The sequence below is a fragment of the Netta rufina genome (assembly GCF_964035555.1).
Source record: "Netta rufina genome assembly, chromosome: 4".
Lineage (NCBI taxonomy): Eukaryota > Metazoa > Chordata > Aves > Anseriformes > Anatidae > Netta > Netta rufina.
Window position 1 is genome coordinate 21,137,845 of NC_140127.1, and position 21,073 is coordinate 21,158,917.

The window sequence follows — 21,073 nt, forward strand, 5'->3', positions numbered from 1 at the left end:
GAATGATGCAGATATTCCATATGTTACCAAGCGTTATTTTAAGACTCTACATCTAGAGGTTTCCCGTTCCTATTCATTTCCTAGCAGCTGGCTAATATGATAGGGTGTATTTATTTCCTCCCCTGCCTTAAATTACTCAACACAAAGGACTGGTCTATATAGTGGAAATCACAGAACTGGAGCACACCAAGAATTTTTAAGTTATTCCATACGGAGTGCCCATAAAGATACTAAACATAAGTGAACCACACAGAGGCACTTACTACCTCTTCACTACTTCCTACTCAGTAAGAATTAAGAATGCTGAGACCTGGAGCTATCACAGAAAACTTAGTACCTGTAAATCTTGGCTTGCACAAATGGCAAGAGTTTGCTTTTGTGTACAGGCTGAGGGGATGCAACCGTCCCCTCTTCTCTTCCTGAGTAATAGCAGGTCTCTTCCTGAATAACCCCAGGGAGAAGACAGGAATTTTGTCTGTTTTCCAGCTATCCCTCCAGTCACTGGAGAGGACAGCTAAAGAGCTTCACAGAACATCCATGGCTTTTAGTTTAATGGTTGTTCATTTCTATCCATTGCGCTTATAACCAGAGCAGAAGTGATCTGATCACAGTGGCTCAGAACTGAAAGTGGAAAGACAATAATGGAATGGCTAGTGAATTAAACCAAACAATCACAGTCACTTAGTCAAGTGGAGGCTGAATTTTCTGAGTGGTTGAGGCTGGAAGGGCCCTCGAGGTCACCTGGTCCAATCCCCCTGCTCAAGCAGGGACACCTACAGCAGACAGCCTAGGACCATATCCTGGCAGCTTTGAAGATCTCCAAGATCTTCAAAGAAGGAAGCAAGTCTCCACTACCACTTCAAAGGAAGAACTCTGCTACCTCTCTGGGCAACCTATTCCAGAGCTCCATCACCCATACAGCAAGGAAATGCTTTCTGAAAGAAGTAGTGCTGTCCTTTTTATACACAGAAGTTTACTTCAGCGTAAGAAAATGCTTTATGTCTAACTGAACATAGGGAGTAAACTACTAGGATTCAGAATTCAGGGTGGGTCCGTGATCTACGGTGGGATGGAATGGCCACTGTAATACTTCATGACAAATCCTTTTTTTATTTTTTTATTTGTGCTTTTCTATTTAGTGAAATCCATTTTTGTTACCTTTTAATTTATGGAAGACTGCGCAAGTAGAAATACCTTCACCAGAGGCCAATAAAGCCTGTTTATGATACCATAATACACCTTTATCTGTCCTAATAAAAAAGCATTTAGCCTGGCAACAGAAGACATGCATCTACATCTTTGTAAGCATCCTGCAAAAATACCCCTCAGAATACTCAAAGGACAAAAAATTCTTAATGTCAAGAATTTGCCAACACTGAGATAGAAAATAAAGATTTTAGTTTCTCTCACAGTTTGCAACAGTCTTCTGTTATCCAGTCTAAAGTTTATTCTTCTTGCTGCTAGAAGAGTGAAAATACCACAGAAACAAGTGTGAAGAATCCCATGGAAGTCATGTCTTGTCAAAAAGCAATGGCAGCAAATACTTTTCTTCTTGTATGCTGTCCACCACAGTGCAATGTGAATATTAAACCCTAGCCTGGATTGTTTTTATACTAAAGTTTCAACTAGGGATCTTCTCATCTTTCCAATCCCCACTTTTTAACAAAGCAAATATTCAAGCAAAATGCTTTGCAGTCATAAAATTCAGATAAAACAATAAGTAACAAAAGTCGCTCTGAGCAGTGTCAATACAGCCACATGGCAGAACCTGCACAGAATGTCTAAACTCCTTACGCTGATACTACATAACTGCTTATGGAAATGTGTAATTTTGGGTGGAAAACCTTGCATTATTTCTCAAACCTACTGTTTCACAGAAGCTTCATATACACCACTATCTCCAGCTACAGACTCATCAGACACGGCAGCAGATACACAAGCTGTTTTCTCCGCAAGCAGGTGACCAGCTGCTCTTCTTGGTAAGTCAACACCTAAGAAAAGAAAGAAGAAGGAAAATTAGTCGAAGAGATTAATAGTCAGGAAAAGAGAAGTGCATAGCTTAGAAAGCTGTCAAGTTGAAAGCAGTGACCCTTAACTGAGTATCACAGACTGGTTTTGTTCCACATCATTAAACATTCTGAGACTGTATTACTCTTACCGCATATTCTGTCTAGGGGATACTTCCAAACTGATGAACTTCAAAATGTACAACTATTATTCCTTTCCAAAGATACATGCTTCTATCATCACCTGTATCAGTTGAGCTAGTTATTATCCTTCATTATCTTCATTATTAACTCCCATTATCCTGATCTTTGAACCTGCATTTGCCATGTTCACATTCTGCACTGTTGTAACACTTCAGCTACATGCAAAGTGACTGAGTGCTGACTGTTTATTAAATATTCACAAGTCAGACAGAAGCTCTCTTCCCAGCAATTTAACAACTAGAAATGAAAAACACCCTCTAGTTTACTATCATCAATTTTTTATTTTATTTTATGAAGTCTTTACTATCAGCTACTGCTCACCTTTAATCTTCAGCTCCTACTCATCTGCTAGTCTCACAGAGCGAGGCAGCAGCACTCAGTGAAAGCCACGCTCTGCAGTGTGGTATGGTGAGGGCCTGTGCAGTACTTTTATCTGCCGACGGGTGAGGATGTTGGTATGCATTATCGTCCCCACCTGAATCATGACTTTACATCTTGTTAAGATGTTTAAAATTTAAGGCTTCAGATTAGATGATTGATTGCTGCATTTGTGCTTTTATTTATGGCAGTAGGAATGCTTTTTCCTTGATGATGAAGTGCTCTTTCCCTTCCCCCCCCACGAGGGGTGAAGGTGATGACATGATTTATTGATTACCCTTAGGAATTACCACAGCAGCCTGAATTGACTTTGACAATGACAGAGACTGACTGTGGAAGAACTACATGATATTCCAACTTGGTTTCTGACAGCAGGGACATGTACAGCGGGGCAAATGTGTGTATGGTTCACCTGTGGAGAGAAGTCAGGGACAGACAGAAGGTGGTGAGCACTGCATCTAAATAGTCACGGGAGCTTACGACATGAAAATACTACCTATACCGTCTTCTGCTGTTAGTCTACCCCCAAATTCAGATTCTGTAGTATTCAGACTCGTAGTCTTGTAAAACTTGTACTATCAGGCTGAGATTTTCTGTGCAGGTTTTATGTCTCAAGCTGAGTTTGCTGTAAACCTTCCCATTCACCACTGCAGCAGCTCCAAGAGGGAAATTAGAGTAGGAGCACTGAACCTACCCCAGCTCCATACCTCACTTCTAATGTATTGAAGCCTCACCACGAGGCCCATTTTACTGTTGAAACTTGTAGTATAGGAAGCTTAATTAATTCATTTCTGGCTTTTCAAAATCTGAGTACTCATTTTGGCAATCTAAATGCAGATTTTAAAATAATATATGTGTCCCTATATAAGAAAGTATCAGTGATGAATACCAGGATGAATTTGTACTTTAAAATCGTAACTGTCTATAGACTTAAAAGATACCCTGACATTACCCAGAATTACAGGTCCTCAAAAAGACAACCACATAATGCCTTTGAAAAATGTATTTCTTTAAATCATTATTTTTCCAAAAAAATGATTCCTCACAGCCCTGTGTTCCTAAATTCCAAACAGTCTTAAATTCAGCTTTCAGACCAGATGGATTGCAGCCAGATTGCAAAGACAGACAGAAAGTTGGTAGTTTGGAAAGGATATGCTGCTGAAATATGCGCAGGGAAATTAACTATTTGTTCCATGTTCTGTAAGATAGCTCTAAAACAAAATAACTACTGTGTTACATTATATTGAAAGGACAAAGGACAAAATGACACTTCCTCTCCCTCTCTGATATTGCACTAAGCTGAGCTAATGAACCAAAAGATGTTACAATTCCTTGATATTTTAAAAAAATAATAATTTGCTTGTTAAAATGTGTCTATCTTTATGTCCTGGTACTTCTTTTCTTTTTTGGCAAACTGGCAAATTCCAGGCACAAGAGTTCAAACTTGGTAACATATCTGGGCAATGCACTCTCTAGCTAGGCTATAGTTTAATTCTAAGACACCCAAACTTCTCTGTTAGATAATTCACTGTTAGCTCAGCCCCAAAAATGCAGAACTGGGAATATCATGTGCTGATGAGATACATTTCATGTTGTGTTTTTTTTTCTTGCTCAGTGCTAGAGGAAATCTGGCTCCTTTGGTTCTTCATTGGCAAAATGGATCCGCTGCATGACACTAGGAAAAGTCAATAAGTAAACGTGCAGAGAAAGCACAACGTACTGTCAACCTCAACAACTGGCAGCAAAGTCAGCGCTCTAAGGACAAGCCTTTGAGTCCTGGCAGCTGGGATTTTTGAAGTTCTGACTCTGCGAAAGGCTGTGACAATGTGAGAACCCTGGGTTGCACTGCCTTTACTACAGACTAGGAGCGGAATTCATTACACCTAAATCTGCCATCTCAAAGTTAACATTACCCAGTTACCAAGGATACTTCAATAACTCACAGGACAATTCATCCATCTTCCTTACAGGGAAGCAAGTTTTGGGATCGGACAACTCATCCTTTTGGAAGTTACCCACAGACTGTAGGGAGAACCTAGACTAGCTTAGGTGCTCTGTTCTAACTTGCAGGTGGATAAAAAGCTGAAAGCTATGAAATCCATGTTAAAAATGGGCAGAGAGTATCACTATGGCACATGGTAACTTGTCCTGTCCCTCAGCTCACATCCAAAATGAACTGCAGATCTTTTGGTGACAGCAGGTTCAAATACACACAAAAATTCAAACTCTAAGTCCAGAAATCTCTTTTACTGAGGGTGCCAGCTTGTAACTTACCCTTCAGTGAGAAACAAAGCGTCTGATTTCAAGTTACCAAGAAATACCACAAGGTATTTTTGCCCTATCCCCACACATTCTGTCAATACATAAGGACACCTTGCCTCCTTGTCTTCAAGATCCAGCTTTCATTTTTTCTATTACTTTTCAGGCAATAAAGTCTGTAACACATAAATTCCCCTTCTGAGACAGCTGTTGAACAAATGTAGATGGAACTGGGGTGATCACAGCTCTCTGCACCTGAAGCTAGAAGTTATGTAGTGTCCTTTTAAACTACTGCCCACAATGACAAACATATGTTCAAGCTACTCCTCAGCTACAGGAGATATCTCTATTCAAAAGTCATCTGTTAGTACGAAATCTTCACATTACGTATACATTTGACATTACATTTTTTTTTAATTACCTGAACTTCCTTCATGTAGAGAAGGCAGAGGCTGCCTAATGCTTTCATTAAGATCTTTATCGTCTGTAGGAATCTGAGATCCTGCTCTGGCTTCAGAGTCCAATAACATTTGGTTCTCACAGAGACTAATGCCTGCAAAATCACCTGAAAGGTCACAGTCTTCAAAGTCTGTAGCGAGGTGATGCAGAGGGGAATTTTGAGCTGAGACAGAAAATGCAGCTTCTAAAACCAAAGGGGAGCCCGGGGGGGACAAGGAGGAGAGTGAGGACCTGGAAGACAGCGATGTCACAGATTTGGGAGGCTCAGTCAGTTTGGGGTGGTCTGCAGCTGAAGGAGAGTCACTGTAACCCAGTCTCCCATGGGAGCTGACCACTTCGTTTTCATGAATAGTAGTGATAGGCCCCGAAGGAATGTAACCACTTTTTTCCTGCAATATGAAGTCAAGCTTATACTGATAGTCCAAGTCTGTTATCTGATCGCCTGGGTTATAGTAGAGATCCGTGGAGCTGAGTGAGTTTAGCGACCCTCTGCTTGATGTATTCAGAGACCCCCGGCTGGATGCCAGCGATCCCAAACTGCTCCCTGAAGACACAGACAATGTGCTAGCTGAGAGGCTGCAAAGAAAGAACAAAAACATACACTGATGTTACTAAACAGAACCAGCAGAAACAGTAGGAGCAGAGATAAGACTGACTGGGAGCTGCACCGTAACCATTTCTTACACTGAATGCTGCTCAGGGCATTTTTTTATGCGATCATACGTGGTTTAGCTCAGTGTGCCCAACCTGCACACCATCAGGGCACTTTAAACAGCTTTATGGCCTGTTCCCAGGGCCCTTTTCTTCCGGAGAAGGCTGCGGGTTTGACAAACTGGTCTGGCAGTGACAGCAGCTTTCTCAGCTGCTCTGCTCCCTCAAATGACCCTGGTGTGGGTGCTCATGGGGGTCAATGTCACAGCAAAAGAAAGAGCTTGTGACAGCAGAAGACTGCTGCCACCTCCAGAGAAATATATGCAGCCTGCTCTCTGCCGAAGCACATGGGAGAAATGGCAGCTTTCAGAAGCAGAGGACTCACAGCAGAACTACTTCATGTCTGTAAGACACTCCACACACACAGGAAATACATAAGCTTGGCACAGGCTGTAACATGCAATCTTTTCCTCTTAATAAGCGAAGATAAGGAGCCCTGCCAAGCCAGAGAAACTGTGTGCCACTGACTTGGCTCAGGAGGACTCTGATGGGGGAAAAACAGCAGGAAAAATAATTCAAGGCAATCCCCTTTAAAGAAACAAGATCATAAACTACAGTAAAAAAGGGTGGGGTGGTGGATTTTTAGAAGTCTAGAAGACTCTCTAACTGATCACCAATCAAGACACAATTTACAGGATCTGGCTGAGATGTCTGAAATTGCTAAGCCATCTTAGACCCCCAAAATAGGATGGTATGGCTTATTGTGAGGGGACCTTTAAAAATGCTTTAAAACATTTTTCCTCTTAAAAACCCATTTGTATTTTTCAAGCAGTACCCAAACATTAATGCAGCTGTTTGAGTGGTGTATCCCACTGGGATACGTATGGAGTTTGACCAAATTCGGGAATTTGTAAATAGACATAATGGACACATGGTTTGGTGGCCCAGGGTGCAGTCCAGAAATGGGAGAAACTCTTCCTTAGGACCATACATGAGCTGTTAAATATGAGAATTCCCATCAGAGCACTGAGTTTGAGTTCACAGTTGCTGTAACTGATTACTACTTTGTTATCACTATGAATTTCATGAACCCACAGTCATATTTTGAAACAATGACTGAGGAAAATATATCCTGCAGAGGGTACTTCTCTAGAAGTACTTCTACAGAAAGCACAAGTCAGAGTTGAAGAATGAAATCAGAACCACCTATTCACACAAGTATTTACACGTACACATGCATGCACTGAGCCTCTCTGGTCATTATGCAGATCAAAGGCTGCACTTCTCATTTTACACAGATGTCTGAGGAACAATTTTGTCTCCTCAGTGACAGCATTGTGGAGATCTGACCAATTAGGGAATTCACAATTTGTTTATTTATTTACACTGGAGCAAGAAAATGTACCTCTGTTTAATTATAGAAGCAATGCAAAAATAAATCCATTTAATCCGGTCTTGAATATTTACTAAAAATATGAAGGTATACCAGGTTCACACAGAGGCAGAATGCTTGAAGCTATTATACTTGCATTTTCTTACTTAAATATTAAACAAATTTTGTTCAGCCTCCAGCTAAGAGAAAAATCCAAGACTGAAGTTCAGACAACCAAGTCTACCAGCCTGTTGCTGAAGCCCGGTTTTACATTCTGCAGTACAGCCTCACCTCCTAAGCTGCGAATGCAAATAAGTAGTCAGTTTTGTAGTTTCTTCAAGTTTCTGTACCAACTCTTTTCTTCTCTCCTCCAGTTTCAACCTGGAAACAGAGGTACACGTAAGTAGAGAAAAGCATTACTGAATAGTCACAAGGCTAAAATACCTCATGGTAAGACAAAAACACAGTGAACATCCCTCGTTTTCATCTGGTTGCTGACTACTAAAATCCAAGAGGCTGCACTAGCTCTCAATCTTATCATTAAACCCCAACCACTTCAGCAGAGTGACTTTGACTGCAGAATACTAAGCACTGCAACGAGCCTGCTAAGCGTGCAAGTGAGCAGCACGTTGGTACGTTCATACTACACCAAGTGAAACAAGGACTGACACACAAACACTGGGAAAACAGCTACAACTTCAGGAAAATAAGATCTGCACTACTACTGTCTTAAAAAGCCACGCTACAGCTTGGCTCCTCACTTAGTATACTTTCAGGGGAAGACAACAGCAGCACCACAAACAGCAAAAGAACACTGATACCACTACTGACACTGACAACGCGAGAACTTGGGGTAGCGCTGCAGGGAGTTTAATATTAAAGCTCTCCCTTTGATCTCAGAGTCTTCCTAAAGACAAAGCACAATAAATAGGCCGGATCCAAACGTAAGGTTCTGAGATGGCGGATCCCATTTAGGAGTCCTTGGTAAAAATATCTACATTCCCAACTTTTTTTTCATCACATCTGAGCAACACAGCATTGTAATGCTCATTATTGAGGCTCACCTTTATTACAAAGCAGGATTATTACCTCCTGCACTGCCATCCAGCCTAGCTCTACAGCTCCAAACAGTAGAGTTCTCCCACTCCTTTCGGCTGGCTGCTAACAGAAAGGATTCAATAACCCTTACAGTGGCTTTTCCTTTTATAACTCCCTTTTATCACTCCATTTGCAACACCAAATAAATTGCTTTCCCTCAGTGGTTTCAGCTAAAACCCTGCTCTAGTTGTGGATTAGTGTATTCTCCTCTAGCCCCTGTTCAGTCAACTGATACATGTAACAAGTTCTTAAGCAACTAATCTGAGGGACAACAAAAATTACTCTAAAAAGGTTTCAGGTCCATTCTCAGAAACCTTTCCTCTGGCCTTTCTGGCATCTCAAAGACGTGTAAATTAAAATTCAACTGCAGAGAAACACTTCAAAGAACAAAACCAAAAATCAACCATTGCTTTCTTATGCAAACTGAAGGAAATACTCCAGAGTTCCCAGAACTTGCTCCCCCAGTGCAAGATACCAGTTAAAAGGCATTAAGTCCTCGATTCAACAAAGCATGAAAAGCACTTGCTTACACCCATGCTCATTCAGCGAGCGAATCTGGGTTATGCAAAGGTGAAGAAGTTACCCCGAGGTCAGCCAGGGTGTGAACTTCCACTTCACTGCGCACACTGCGTGTGCTCCTACACCGCGGTAACGCCTTCATCTGCCAATACCTGCTGGTGCTGGTAAAAGCATAACGCGGTATTTCATTCCCTGCTCATGCACACAGGTTTCCCAGCCAAGAATTAAGCTCAACTGGGGTATCAGACATTCCCTCCCAGCACTTTTAACTATATAGTGCCTTCTGCCTTCTTTTAAAGCACAATCTATCCCGCTTTTCTCAAGCAACAGCACTCTTTGTTAACTCTTTTGTGACTTTTCAATAAATAAATTCATTATCCCACAACTAATTGAGATTCAAGCTATTTTTTCCCTCCTACATCAAGCCAACTTCCATACTTTGAAACCTACTTTATAGCATTGACAGGATCTTTAACATGCCACAGACCATGTAAACACCCTAACCATCAGCAGGGTAAACTCCCGTTGCAACCCTCCGATCTGAATTCATCCAATGCTCATCGCAGGAGTGATTTGAGACACCTTTCTCCCATTTCGATCATAGACTGTAACACTGATGACAGAGGCCTAAAATCTTTAACGAGCAAACAAAAACATTAAGACGTTAACACGTACACACTTCACCTTTCAGTGGAAATTTATGTGGACACGTCTGTTTGCGAGACACAAGACTGGGGGGGCAGTACTACAGGCAGCAGCACAATCACGGAGATTAACATGCATCCATCTAAAGGCCTGTGATTACCGAGATTCTGCCAAGGACTCCAGAAGTAATAGAGTCTCTCCCTAACACAAATGCAGAGGCAATAAAGCAGCACACAGTTCTCAGCAGTTCCACAATGCAGCTATTTCTGAGCAGTTGCTGGAAGGCTTCTTCGGGCAGCTAGACTAAGCCCCGTCTGCTTTTTTGAAGCTGATATGTTACGATTTATACCCTGCTTCTGTAAACTGACTCCAAGTACATCTACTAGTGGCAGTTTCAGCACTCTTCTCCAAAATAACCCAGGGCTACACTGGCAATGTTTGTAAGTCAGAGCAAGTTTCCTGTTTATTCTTCCCCCTTAAAAAAAAAAAAAAAACAACTTACAAAAGGAAAAACAACTTGTCATATCATGCTCCTGACACAATCCACAGCTTCTTATACTGTTGCTTTATTATCAGTATCAGTGAAAGACTGGAAACCTAATGTATTCATGAAACTTTATGAAAGAAAATAGTAATGCAATGACAGTGCTGCGCTTTGAAGGTGGTGCGGCTCCTCCACCGAAAATGGAGAGCAGAATCTTCCTCATCTCTAAGGAATAAAATGATGACGATTGATCTGACACAATTAACTGTAACCTTTTTATAGATTCAGGAAAAGTTTCATCATCTGAATTCCTCTACAAAAAACAGGATTTTCTTTAAATTCATAGCAGACACACCAGAAACAATCTCCAAATTAGCTTGGTGTGAAAGAACTGACTTGCTCTGAAGTCATCAAGAGGGAGACAGTTTTAATATGATAAAGAGCTGCAGGTAGAGATTCACTGGAGCTTCACTGGAATGGCACAGAAGCCAGCCAGAAAACACCATAAATACTGCCTCAACCAGCAGAGTATGACATGAAATCATACAGTAACCGCAGAAGACTACTCCACATTTTCAGCTGCAGAATAAAAATCAAAGCAGAATAACTTGAAGAAAATAGAGGAAAAAGAATCTTAAGATATAATAACTACCTGTGTCACTACCCTTGGAAAAATAAAACAGAACAAAACAAAACAAAAAGGTGCTGTTTCATTTTCACTTGAATGGGAAACAGTTTTTTCTTGCCGTTCTCCAAGTTTGGCATCTGGCATGTATGGGAAAAAGGTTATGTGCACAATTTTATTTGGCACTAAACACTCAAAACCAAAACCAAAGACTAAATATGTAATAAGCTAATTATTCACAGTAATAGTCAAGACTCAGCTATTACTTACAACAGCATTATCATCAAAACCTTAGTTTCAAATTTTTTGTCTATGTGATTTTATTATTTACCACTTATTGTCCATTTATTAATGGACAGAAAGCAATGGAGCCATTGTAATTTGGATACTATCAAGACAGACTGGTAATTTCTCCTGTAGAAGGGTAGTAGGACACAACCATTATCCTATAACACTTTTGGATTCTTAGTATGGTGCAGTTTTAAATATTAGGATGTATACAAATACGTTTAAAAACCATGCCTAATTCACACACACTTATTTGGAAACAAGAAGGAATTTCCTCACTACTCAGTTAAAATTTAGGAGCCGCCTTCTAATGTCAAAAATAAGAATTTCACCATTGAGTGGAAACGGAGCACCAGCAGGTGTTTCCTCACAGCGGGAAGTAGGAAAGTCTTACAATGCTGATTATATTACTTCAGTAAGGCATACTGCACTGATAAATAAAGTGACATTTTGTGCTTATTGCATTTTATGTGTGCTAGAGATTCCCATAAGTTTATTTCCACTTACAGTTGATGAAAAGTCCATTTGTGACAGTCACCTTTGATTTTCTCCAACTCTGAATCTGGCTAATACCATTTATCGTGGGAGTTGCTTCAGTTGCCAGTTAGGAAGCGACAAGTTAGGAAAGTTTTGCAGCAATTATGCTTCTCCTCTCAACTTTTTTTTTTTTTTTTCTTTTTTTTCTCTTTCGGTTGCATTTTTGCATGTAATAAAACTCACAATGAAAGGCTTCAGATGTTGCAACAATCAAGATAATCTTTGTAACCTGAGTTCAAATAGTTTGCTGCTATTATCAGACACTAGTGAATGATGTATTGCCCTCCTGCTGGTCTGTTGACATTCCTCAGTTATTTAACATCTGTCACAGGCATTTTCATGCTGGTAAGAAATGCAGAGCAACTGATATTGCAGAGCACATACAGGGTGTTCGCATTCTCTCAGAGTACAGAAGACTTCTTTGTGTTTCTGCCCAGTGGGCTAATAACAAATTTAATTAAGACCTACATAGAACAGTTACTGAAGGAAAACAGCCCATCAAGGCACAGTTCAGGGTCTGTAACAAGTACAAAGGTTAGATTGCAGAAAGAGGCATTTAATACCAGCAGAAACAACCCCTTACCTTTCAGCAAGTGCTTGACTGGGTGTGCTCTTTACAGAATGCAGCTCCTCTTCAAGCCTCTTCCTTTCTGCTTCTAGCTGCTCTAGCTCATCTTGAGTACGTTTGCGTGGTGTAATAAACTGGAGTTCCTTCAAAAGCTCTTCTTTTTCATTGATTAGCATCAGTTTTTCCTTTTCCACATCCAGTGCCCCAGGCCAGGCCTCACTATCTAGCTTAGACAGTTCGATCTTTAAGTTAGCCATGCTAAAATAAAACATAACAGATTTGTCTGAGCCCAGCACAGCACGCAATTATGAGGAAAGACAGAAATGATACAATATTTTGAAAGGTGTGAGTACATAACTACTTTTTCTACTTTCAACTTTTCTTACTTAACATACTTTTAATTACATTTACTTCACAAGAACACAGACTTTGACAGAGAAGCAAGCCACCTATCCAGGCCAACAGGCTGTGTAATCCTCTCTGCCCTAAATACCTCAGAAGAATGTACTTCTGAGAATGAAGAAATGAATGCCAAACCTTGGAACTGTGGTGCCTTTTCTAAAGTTACCTGCTTCATATATGGAAGTATGCTAAAATGCACAGTAATATGCATATGCGTTAAAAGTGAGTTCCTCCGGAGTTGAATTAAAACTCTCAACATTAATAACAGCTGTAAAGCTTTAAAAAGCTTTACTTTGCTTTACTCATCTAGGAGTATGATCTATTTCTCCAAGCTGTTGGAGACTGATTGCTTCTCAAACAGCAAGGACCACCGTTAAAGAACACACACAATATCAAGGTGCTCACTTCAGCAGCAGATGCGCATGCAAATCTTAAAAGGTAGGAGCATTGTTCTCCTATGTGATGAAATGAAAAGGCAATATGACAGTGGACGCCTGAAGGAAAAGTATCTGCTTGGAAGTCTGTGCAACTGCTATTCCACTGTAGATGTCTGATCACGGCGTTAGGAGCCCAAGATTTGGGATAGCAAAGGAAGTTCCCTACATTTTTATTGTACGATGGCACCATTCTGATCAAGAAAGGTTATTGCCAGTATTCGGTCTCCAGAACTGCTCTGCCATTGGGCTCAGCAGCACAGCACAAAAGTGCAGGTTTTGCAATAAAGACTCATTGTCCACTGGAAACTACATAAAGCATAAAAATTCCCACTACAGGTGCCACGTATCTAGCCAGATGGTAACTTCTAATCACTTCCAGCCTTAGCTATGCCTGAAATAACTGCATAGAGAGTTATGGGAAGCTCTGATCTATGTGATGGCTCTGAGCCTTCCTCACCACTTTGTTGTGGGCTGGGAAAAAGCAGAGAAAGGAAAAGTCAAAATAGGAAGACATTCCCTGACAATCTAGGGCAAGAGGAATTTATCTGTTGTGTTTATATATAACTACCACAGTTAAATACACCTAAGTTAGCTCACAAACTGATCCAAGTCTGTGCAACTTCAGTGTTAACAGGCACTGCCTAAAGTAATGACCCATGCCATGTTGCATCATCACACACACACAATTTGGTTTGTGTCATATTTCTGTAGTCCCGACAGATTTCTAGGAAAATCTTTCCAGTCTGTTTTCTGTCATTTACAAAACTAATGATATCATGCTTATTTTGCACCTCAACTATTAATTTTACAGTACATTAAGGTTTTTATTTATGGTCAAAGCTAAGAATAGTTAATATTAAATCTAACTATCCTGTTGCTCATACTAGAAGCTTAAGGGGAACCTCCCCTTTCTTGTTCCATGGGTAAAATTTATCTCATCTGCACCTCAATGAAAAAACAACAGCTATAAAAATATTAATAAAAAATACACCCATCAAAGTGCTGCAAGAACAAGTTTGAGCATTTTCACAAAACAACAATGCAAAAATAAACAGAAATACCATCAGCAGTGTTACCATAACCAAACAGCAGGATGAAATGAAATGAAGCATTTCAACATATTTTGCCGCTATGTATACAATTTAACAGTCCTTTGGAGGAGCTGTATGCAGAGGGAAAACAACTGCATCATTTCAGATGGATAATGAGGTGTTAAGATTTCAATCTCCAGGTCACTAGCTCCAGCTAACCCTGGCTCTGTAGCTAACCTTGTTCTAAGCAGCTGCTATTGACAGCTGCTTGATGGCTAGTGGAATGGTCTCCCAACAGTTCTTTTGCTCCCTCTGCTACAGATAACTCTCTGCTATCCTGATACCCTTTTCCACAGACAACATTCCTCCTCTTCAAGAGGCTGCTGGCTAAACGACATAAAATATGCAACATGCACAATTATCTGATAATTTTGGAAATAACTTTTTGAAGTAAAGAACTTCACTCACAAGAGCTTCTCTCCCTCTTTTTAAATACAAAGCAACTAAGAATTTGCACATTTCATATTTCAGAAAAGATGGCCAATATTTATTAACTTCCAGTGATTATTACAATGGCCATAATAATTAGGGGGAATGTGATTAGATACTGCATTTTAGTACATTTTTTTGTTATTCTGAGATACGTACACTTTATTAAGTTTACCCTACAATCACTGATAAAACCATTCCAACAGTGTCTTCAAGTAATCTGACTGCCCTATTTAAAGTGGAAAGGAATACCCATTATTTGGAAGTTCTCTGACAAAACTGAATAAAGACACCATTTAAAAGGTATTTTAAGCCTGAAACACACTGATGTTGCACAGAACAATTACTTAGTTATGTAAAGATTAAGTACTTGAGCTACTGCAATTTTGACCCACATTCTTGGCTAATTTATGAGACAGTAAGATTCTGTGCTGCAGCAGTCCACACCTCAAACACTGTGCACTGTGCTTTTCTATTAGCTAGAAGCAATATACCAACTTACTGCCAGGTACTTTCTTGTTCCTGCAAATGAGATATAAAACACAATGGTGGGACTTCCTTGTATCAAGACATAGACAAAAGAGAGGATGATCTGGTTTTGGATGAAAGAAGTTGACAGAAAATGCCATCTATATGCACCTAAAACACCATCTGACCATTAATACTGTGTACACAATGATTTTGAGGCAAAATCACCCAAATTCAATACTGAAGAAACACAACAGCCACAGCACTCTTTGTTGACTGCATTGATTATATAATAACTTTTTAGGATCCCTAATGAGGATATAAAGAGTTACTGTTGTTTCCAGCAAGGATCATAGCTACTAACATACATGAAGAGGATATATATTTGGAATTAGACAGGAAAACATCAGTTGTGCTACCTCCTGCCTTTAAAACATATAAATACAAAGTAAAGGCTGACAATATCTCTTCCTGGTTTTCTAACTGAGCATGCCACAGTATTCCAAATGAGTTAATAATTAAGTCACAGCATAAATGGAGTTCTCATCACAATTTTCATCTGTGGAAAAGTGCTAGTTTTTATTTTATTGTTTTGCTTTGTTTTTTAACATAGAGTAGGAACCCTGGGTGTGAGACTTCTATTTCTGTTAAAGTACATAACAAAAGCTGTGTGGTTTCTGAATAGCTGATACTTAATTTTGTGGAAAATATTAGAAAATAATACAACACAATTAATACATTAATAATAAAAACATATCCATGATTTATTTTTTTTTTACAAAGAATAAACCTTCCCCCAGTATTATGCAGCACTACTCCTCTGGCGTACCAGGAGGCATGTCACTCTAACCCAGAATGTTCTGCTTGCTGATGACCATTCTTTCAGAGCTGTGGCAATCCATCAAAATGACACCGCTTTCAAGATCAGCTACTGCAGAACTTTATTTGAAAAGCATTTCACATTCAGCAGTGGGACAGTTCCTGAATTCTTCTCTCCTCAGGTTAAACTCATTAAAAAAATAACCCCACAGTGATAACAAGTATTTAAATTATTCAAAATCTCAGGGAAAGAGAGATAATTAAACCTACCAAACTTGTGCTGAAAATTTGAGGCAACTCTGAACCCGAAGAACCTTCAGTGGCATTGTGAACTGAAATGATGACCCCAAAGAAGGATTTACACGGACATGAACAGACTAGCAACCCCTGTCAGTGGAATGCCATTTCACTCTATTCCCTTAATCTGCCGTTAACTTGTCACTGGCTGCATTTTATTTCTTAACATATGTAACTTAGCATTAAATGTGAAAACTACTGCTCAACAGCACTGAAGGCTCCTGAAAGCCCGCTTTGCATTCTGAAGAAACATTTTACAGTAATGCCTGGTATTTCCAGGGAGGTGTCCACTAGATGTCACTGTGAGCACAATGTTAGTACTGGAGAGGTCGGAAACCTCCCAGCTCAAGACTGTAATTTAACAAAGCAACTAACCCCATTACCTTCTTTTTGCCTCTTCATACTGGAGACTTAATCTGACCTTCTCTGCTAAATTTGATCTACTTCTTGCTCCAACCTGTTGAGAAAAAAATATTAGCCTTATTACTGTGTAAAACTGTAAAATGAATCAACAACACCAAACAAATGCACAGGGTAGAAAAATTACTATTTAGAAAATAAAACCACACCCGCGTTCAGCTACATGCTTGCTGCTATATGCACGGTTAGGAATATACTCAGATAAACAACGGTGCTGTTTTCTTCTGATAAAGTTCATGTGTTTGTAACTACTGTACTACCATATTCTATCGGAGCAAATCAAGGGCATTTTCAAACAAGTCTTGCATTGATTGCACCCAAAAATTTGAACTTTGAACTCCACTGAACTTAAAATTCAGGGTTAGGTCAGTACATCTTAAAGTAAGACTTCAAAAAAATTTGTTAAAAAACATAGACAAGTGTAGCTCTTTGGCAAACGTAGTGCCAAACTACTCTTCCTTACAAATCTAGCCCATGGAAGTTCAAAGAAGGTGCCAAAATTAAGCACAGCTTTCTGTCACTGTAAATACACTGTCAGTGAAACAGAGAAATTATTAATGAATCATTGAAGAGGTAGTTCCATTAACAGCATTTCAGCTGTGTGAAATGAAATTGCACAGTTAAATTCTGAGATCTTCTCTCTGAAAATTAAAAACATCTTCAGATCAAAGCAAGTCTGTAAGGTGCAACATAACCATACAGACAGATCCACACAATACTACCTACTTATGCTGAACTTCAGTGTACTGGAACTGTTTGATTAAATAAGATGCCAGATAAATGCTTCATGCCAAATGTAGAAACTTCATCTGAATCCTGATTTGAAATTTAAGGGGAAAATCAGTTAACTAAGGAATTTTCTCTTTAAACATGCATATATATGCACCTATCAGCAACAGTAAACAGCCATTTGAAACAGCCAGTTCCATTAACCACAGCATTCTGATTTAATTTCTCTTTACATTTGACAAAATGAAAAAAGCTCACCTCACCAGAAATGTCAGTCTGAGACCCTGTATCCAATGTTTGTCTAGAAAAACACAGCTGGGAGTTTACAGAGCTCGAACTCAAGTCTGGTTCAGATGTCCCAATGGTCTGGTCAAGACTGAATTTCTCTCTCAGCTTTGCAAGACTCTGTTCAGGAAACAGAGAATGAGATGGTGTTAAAGTGCCTTTGTACTTTACAGCATCTATACTAGTTCCTCTTCAAAAGATGTTTACCTAAAAGATTCCAGTATAAATTTTCTAGTTTTCATTCCTCACATTAAGCAAACTAGCCTTCTAACCAAGCAGTTCATAGATGATACTAAGTATGACAATGCCATTCTCGTTCTCTCTCTTTTTCTCTCTCCCCTCCTTTTATCAAACAATTTTAAATAACTGGATGATTAAAAAAAGAAAAGATATGGTTTCAGAAATTGACATAGTGCAATTTAGATTTGGAAGACTTGTACCACTTACACATCTAAATGTGTATCTCTCAAGTTTTGTCCATTTAATATTTTAAATTGTTGTTTAGAGGTAACATGCACTGCACCTTACCTATAAATTCAGATATCTATATTCTCTGACTGCCATAGAGTGACTTTTTGAATTAAGAAAGTCACAGGCTTCAGTTTCTGCATCTGAAAAGTGATTTTAATGCTACTTTCACTCACAGTTTTGAGCATCCCTTGAAAAAGTCTAACATGTATTTAGCATTATCAAAGCTCCTTATGATAAAATAAATCCACACAAAAGTTATGTCAGCCCTAGGAAATACCTTCATTAAATCTTGTTTTTCTCTCTCCCCTGAACTTATTGCCTTTCTGATAGATTTCAGTTCACTCAGGATGGCTTTGGCTTCACACAGTTCATACCCACTCTGTCCTCCAGACATTTTTTGGTCAATTCTGTGGAAAACAAAGAATATTAATACTGAATGCAGCAAATAACGCCTCTGCTGTTTTGTTTCTGACAAGCATAGTCAGAGAATAGAAGGGAAGGAGAGACTATTTCCATTAACAGACACATAAAGAGAAAAAAGGACATTGAAATCTGCATTAAAATACTTACTATACTTATACTACTAATACTTAACTGTGTGTGATCCTTACAGAAGCAGAATTTATTTTGAGCAGTACTCCTCCTCCCAGACCAACAATGTGGCATCCAACAGACAAGCAAAACTCTGGATAATTAATACCATGTCATACACCAGACAATTTACTGAATACCTGCAATATCATTAACTTTACAAAATTTTAACTTATCAATAACAAGGTTCCCAAACTCAGAGAAAAAAAAAAAAAGCTATTTCAGTCTTGACTTAAAAGTATAGTTTGTAAACACATTTCTCCTACCTCTAGTTTAACTGAATATTTCATAGCATCATATAAATGATTGCAGCTGTGCTTTGCAAAATTAAAAACAACAGGCATCTTCACAAAAGTCGAGCATCTAGTAGAGAATGCATTTTTATAGTGCAATTGTTTGTTTTTTTTTTAATCATCACCCATCATCTTTGCTACAAGACATTAACCTTGTGAGTGAAGACTGAACAAATGCTTTAGTGATCAGAAGTGATCTCAAGCATCCCCTGCAAGAACACAAAACCGGTAACAAAGTATTCTGTTTTTCTTCTAAATTTATGCACAAAGATATCAAGGTTCTAACGCAGTCATTAAAGATGTGACAGCATCTTTTTTCCTTTCTCCATGTTTCAGTTTTTATGCAAAACAGAACAGCCTTTTTTTTTTTTTAATGAGAATTTAATTAAAAAATACGACTCAACACTCAAGATTCCCATTCAAGAATATATTTGTTTCAACTTGAAAGATCCTCAAACATTTTTGTAGGTATGCACACACTTCACAGACTTATTCTCTGCAAGCACCCAATTTCTGGTAACTCATCAGGTTGCTAAAGTCAAAGAGATAGAGGATATGCCAACAATTGCAGTCATGAATGAACAGCTGGGTAATACGCCACATGCTGCCTAGTAATACAACGTGTCACTTTCAAATTGCAACTACTTTATTCTGTATGTAATTAAGATGGACAAGAAGGATCTCTGACATATACAATATTCCATCTTCCTGTTTCAAATTAATGGGATTAGTACTGTTCATAAGTTGCTGACTGAATTTTTAAAACAAATGTCCATTGTGTTGCTGTGGAATGCTGTTGACAGTTTCTGAAACATGCTTTGGATTCCTATCAAAATGGCTTGTGAGCAAGCTGCCTCAAAACAATACTTCATTGTTGAATTAATATAATAAAACCAGCATGATTGGCTAACCTTTAATCTTGGGACAGCAGCATGAGTTCTTATTACCTTAAACTTTAGAATCAGTATGTCTGTCTTTTCTAAACTCTGCTTCAAATGAAATCTAATTTATTAATCTGTTTATTAAATTCAGTCAATTATCTTTTTCTCCCCTCCACTCCAGTCTTTATATATTTAAATAACAACAAATGTTACATTTCTGTTTTAGTCAAAAGGAAAGACGGTAGGGATTTGATTGGTATCCTACTAAGGTGCCAAGGGTTTTCAGTTCCTAATCAACTTCAAACTCTTCATACTAAGAAAAAATAAATAATTTGCTCCATTTGGACAAGTCTGTAATTACAATAGCATTGACGGAGCAACATTTGCTTTCACAATTTTTCCTGGCCATTTCTGGGACCAGAATTTCTTTCTCCCAGTTCAAAAACAACAACAACAACAAAAACCTTACTGTCCCAAACTGATCTATTACAATACAAAGGAAACAACATTAAACAACCTACAACATGCTTTGGTAAGAAGTGGGAAATAACCCCAGTCACTCAGCTCCAAACACAGATACTCTGTCAACCTGAGCAAATCACTTCTCTGTGTTTTAGCACTCTACCAGCAAGATAGAAGTACACCTCCCTTCTCCTACATTTTGTCCATCTTCCCCATATATTCTGCGAGCTCTCCAGAATAAAGGTTATTACTTATATGACATTACACTAACATACACAGGAGGTCCTGAGGAAAGGGGTAAAAGAATCCAAACAGTGTTAAATTAACAATGCAACATTGCTTTTGCTACTGGAACTAGTGTAGCAAGAGCACACAGCTCAGCATTTTCCTGTATTAATGTATGGGTACATACTGCAATACAGATAATGACTAGCATTAATAATTCTTTGTTCACGTTAGTTAAGAAAACATACTTGTTAGTAAAGATTCCTCTGCAGCAACTCATGTCCCACAGTGAACCACCATGTTCTCTGTGGTGATAGTTTTGAGTAATGTTTAATACTTTCTGGCCCAACTTTGTAAGTCAAGAGCAGCAGGGACTGCTCTGACTGGGAGGAAATAATAATTAAAAAAAATCAGTTCCTAATATTCCAACTGGTTAAATACCCAGAATGTTCACCCAGTTCAGCATCAGCCCTTTGGAGCCCAGGCATTCCAGCAACTGGAACAAAGAAAGTCAGGTCTCTAATCCTCAAATTGTGACTCACTTCAAACCCTGCACAATTGTGGCACCATTTATACCTCTGAGATCTGCACCCTCCTCTCTCTTTTGAGCTGAGATCTGGGGAAGGAGGAAAGACAGACCTAATTACTTTGTGTGTATGTGTGTGTATGACCTTCTTTCT

General features: G+C 39.0%; 1 protein-coding gene across 1 annotated transcript in view; it reads right to left on the minus strand.

Moving 5' to 3' along the window:
* WWC2 (WW and C2 domain containing 2) overlaps positions 1-21,073 on the minus strand; it is a gene marked incomplete at its 5' end in the record, with an annotated part of 96,160 nt that overhangs the window by 20,091 nt on the left and 54,996 nt on the right. The window contains 7 exons of the mRNA XM_084285446.1: positions 1,868-1,991; positions 5,269-5,882; positions 7,621-7,710; positions 12,109-12,351; positions 16,420-16,493; positions 17,444-17,590; positions 18,219-18,348. Coding sequence (XP_084141572.1) covers positions 1,868-1,991; positions 5,269-5,882; positions 7,621-7,710; positions 12,109-12,351; positions 16,420-16,493; positions 17,444-17,590; positions 18,219-18,348 — 1,422 coding nt within the window. The remainder of the gene's footprint in view (positions 1-1,867; positions 1,992-5,268; positions 5,883-7,620; positions 7,711-12,108; positions 12,352-16,419; positions 16,494-17,443; positions 17,591-18,218; positions 18,349-21,073) is intronic.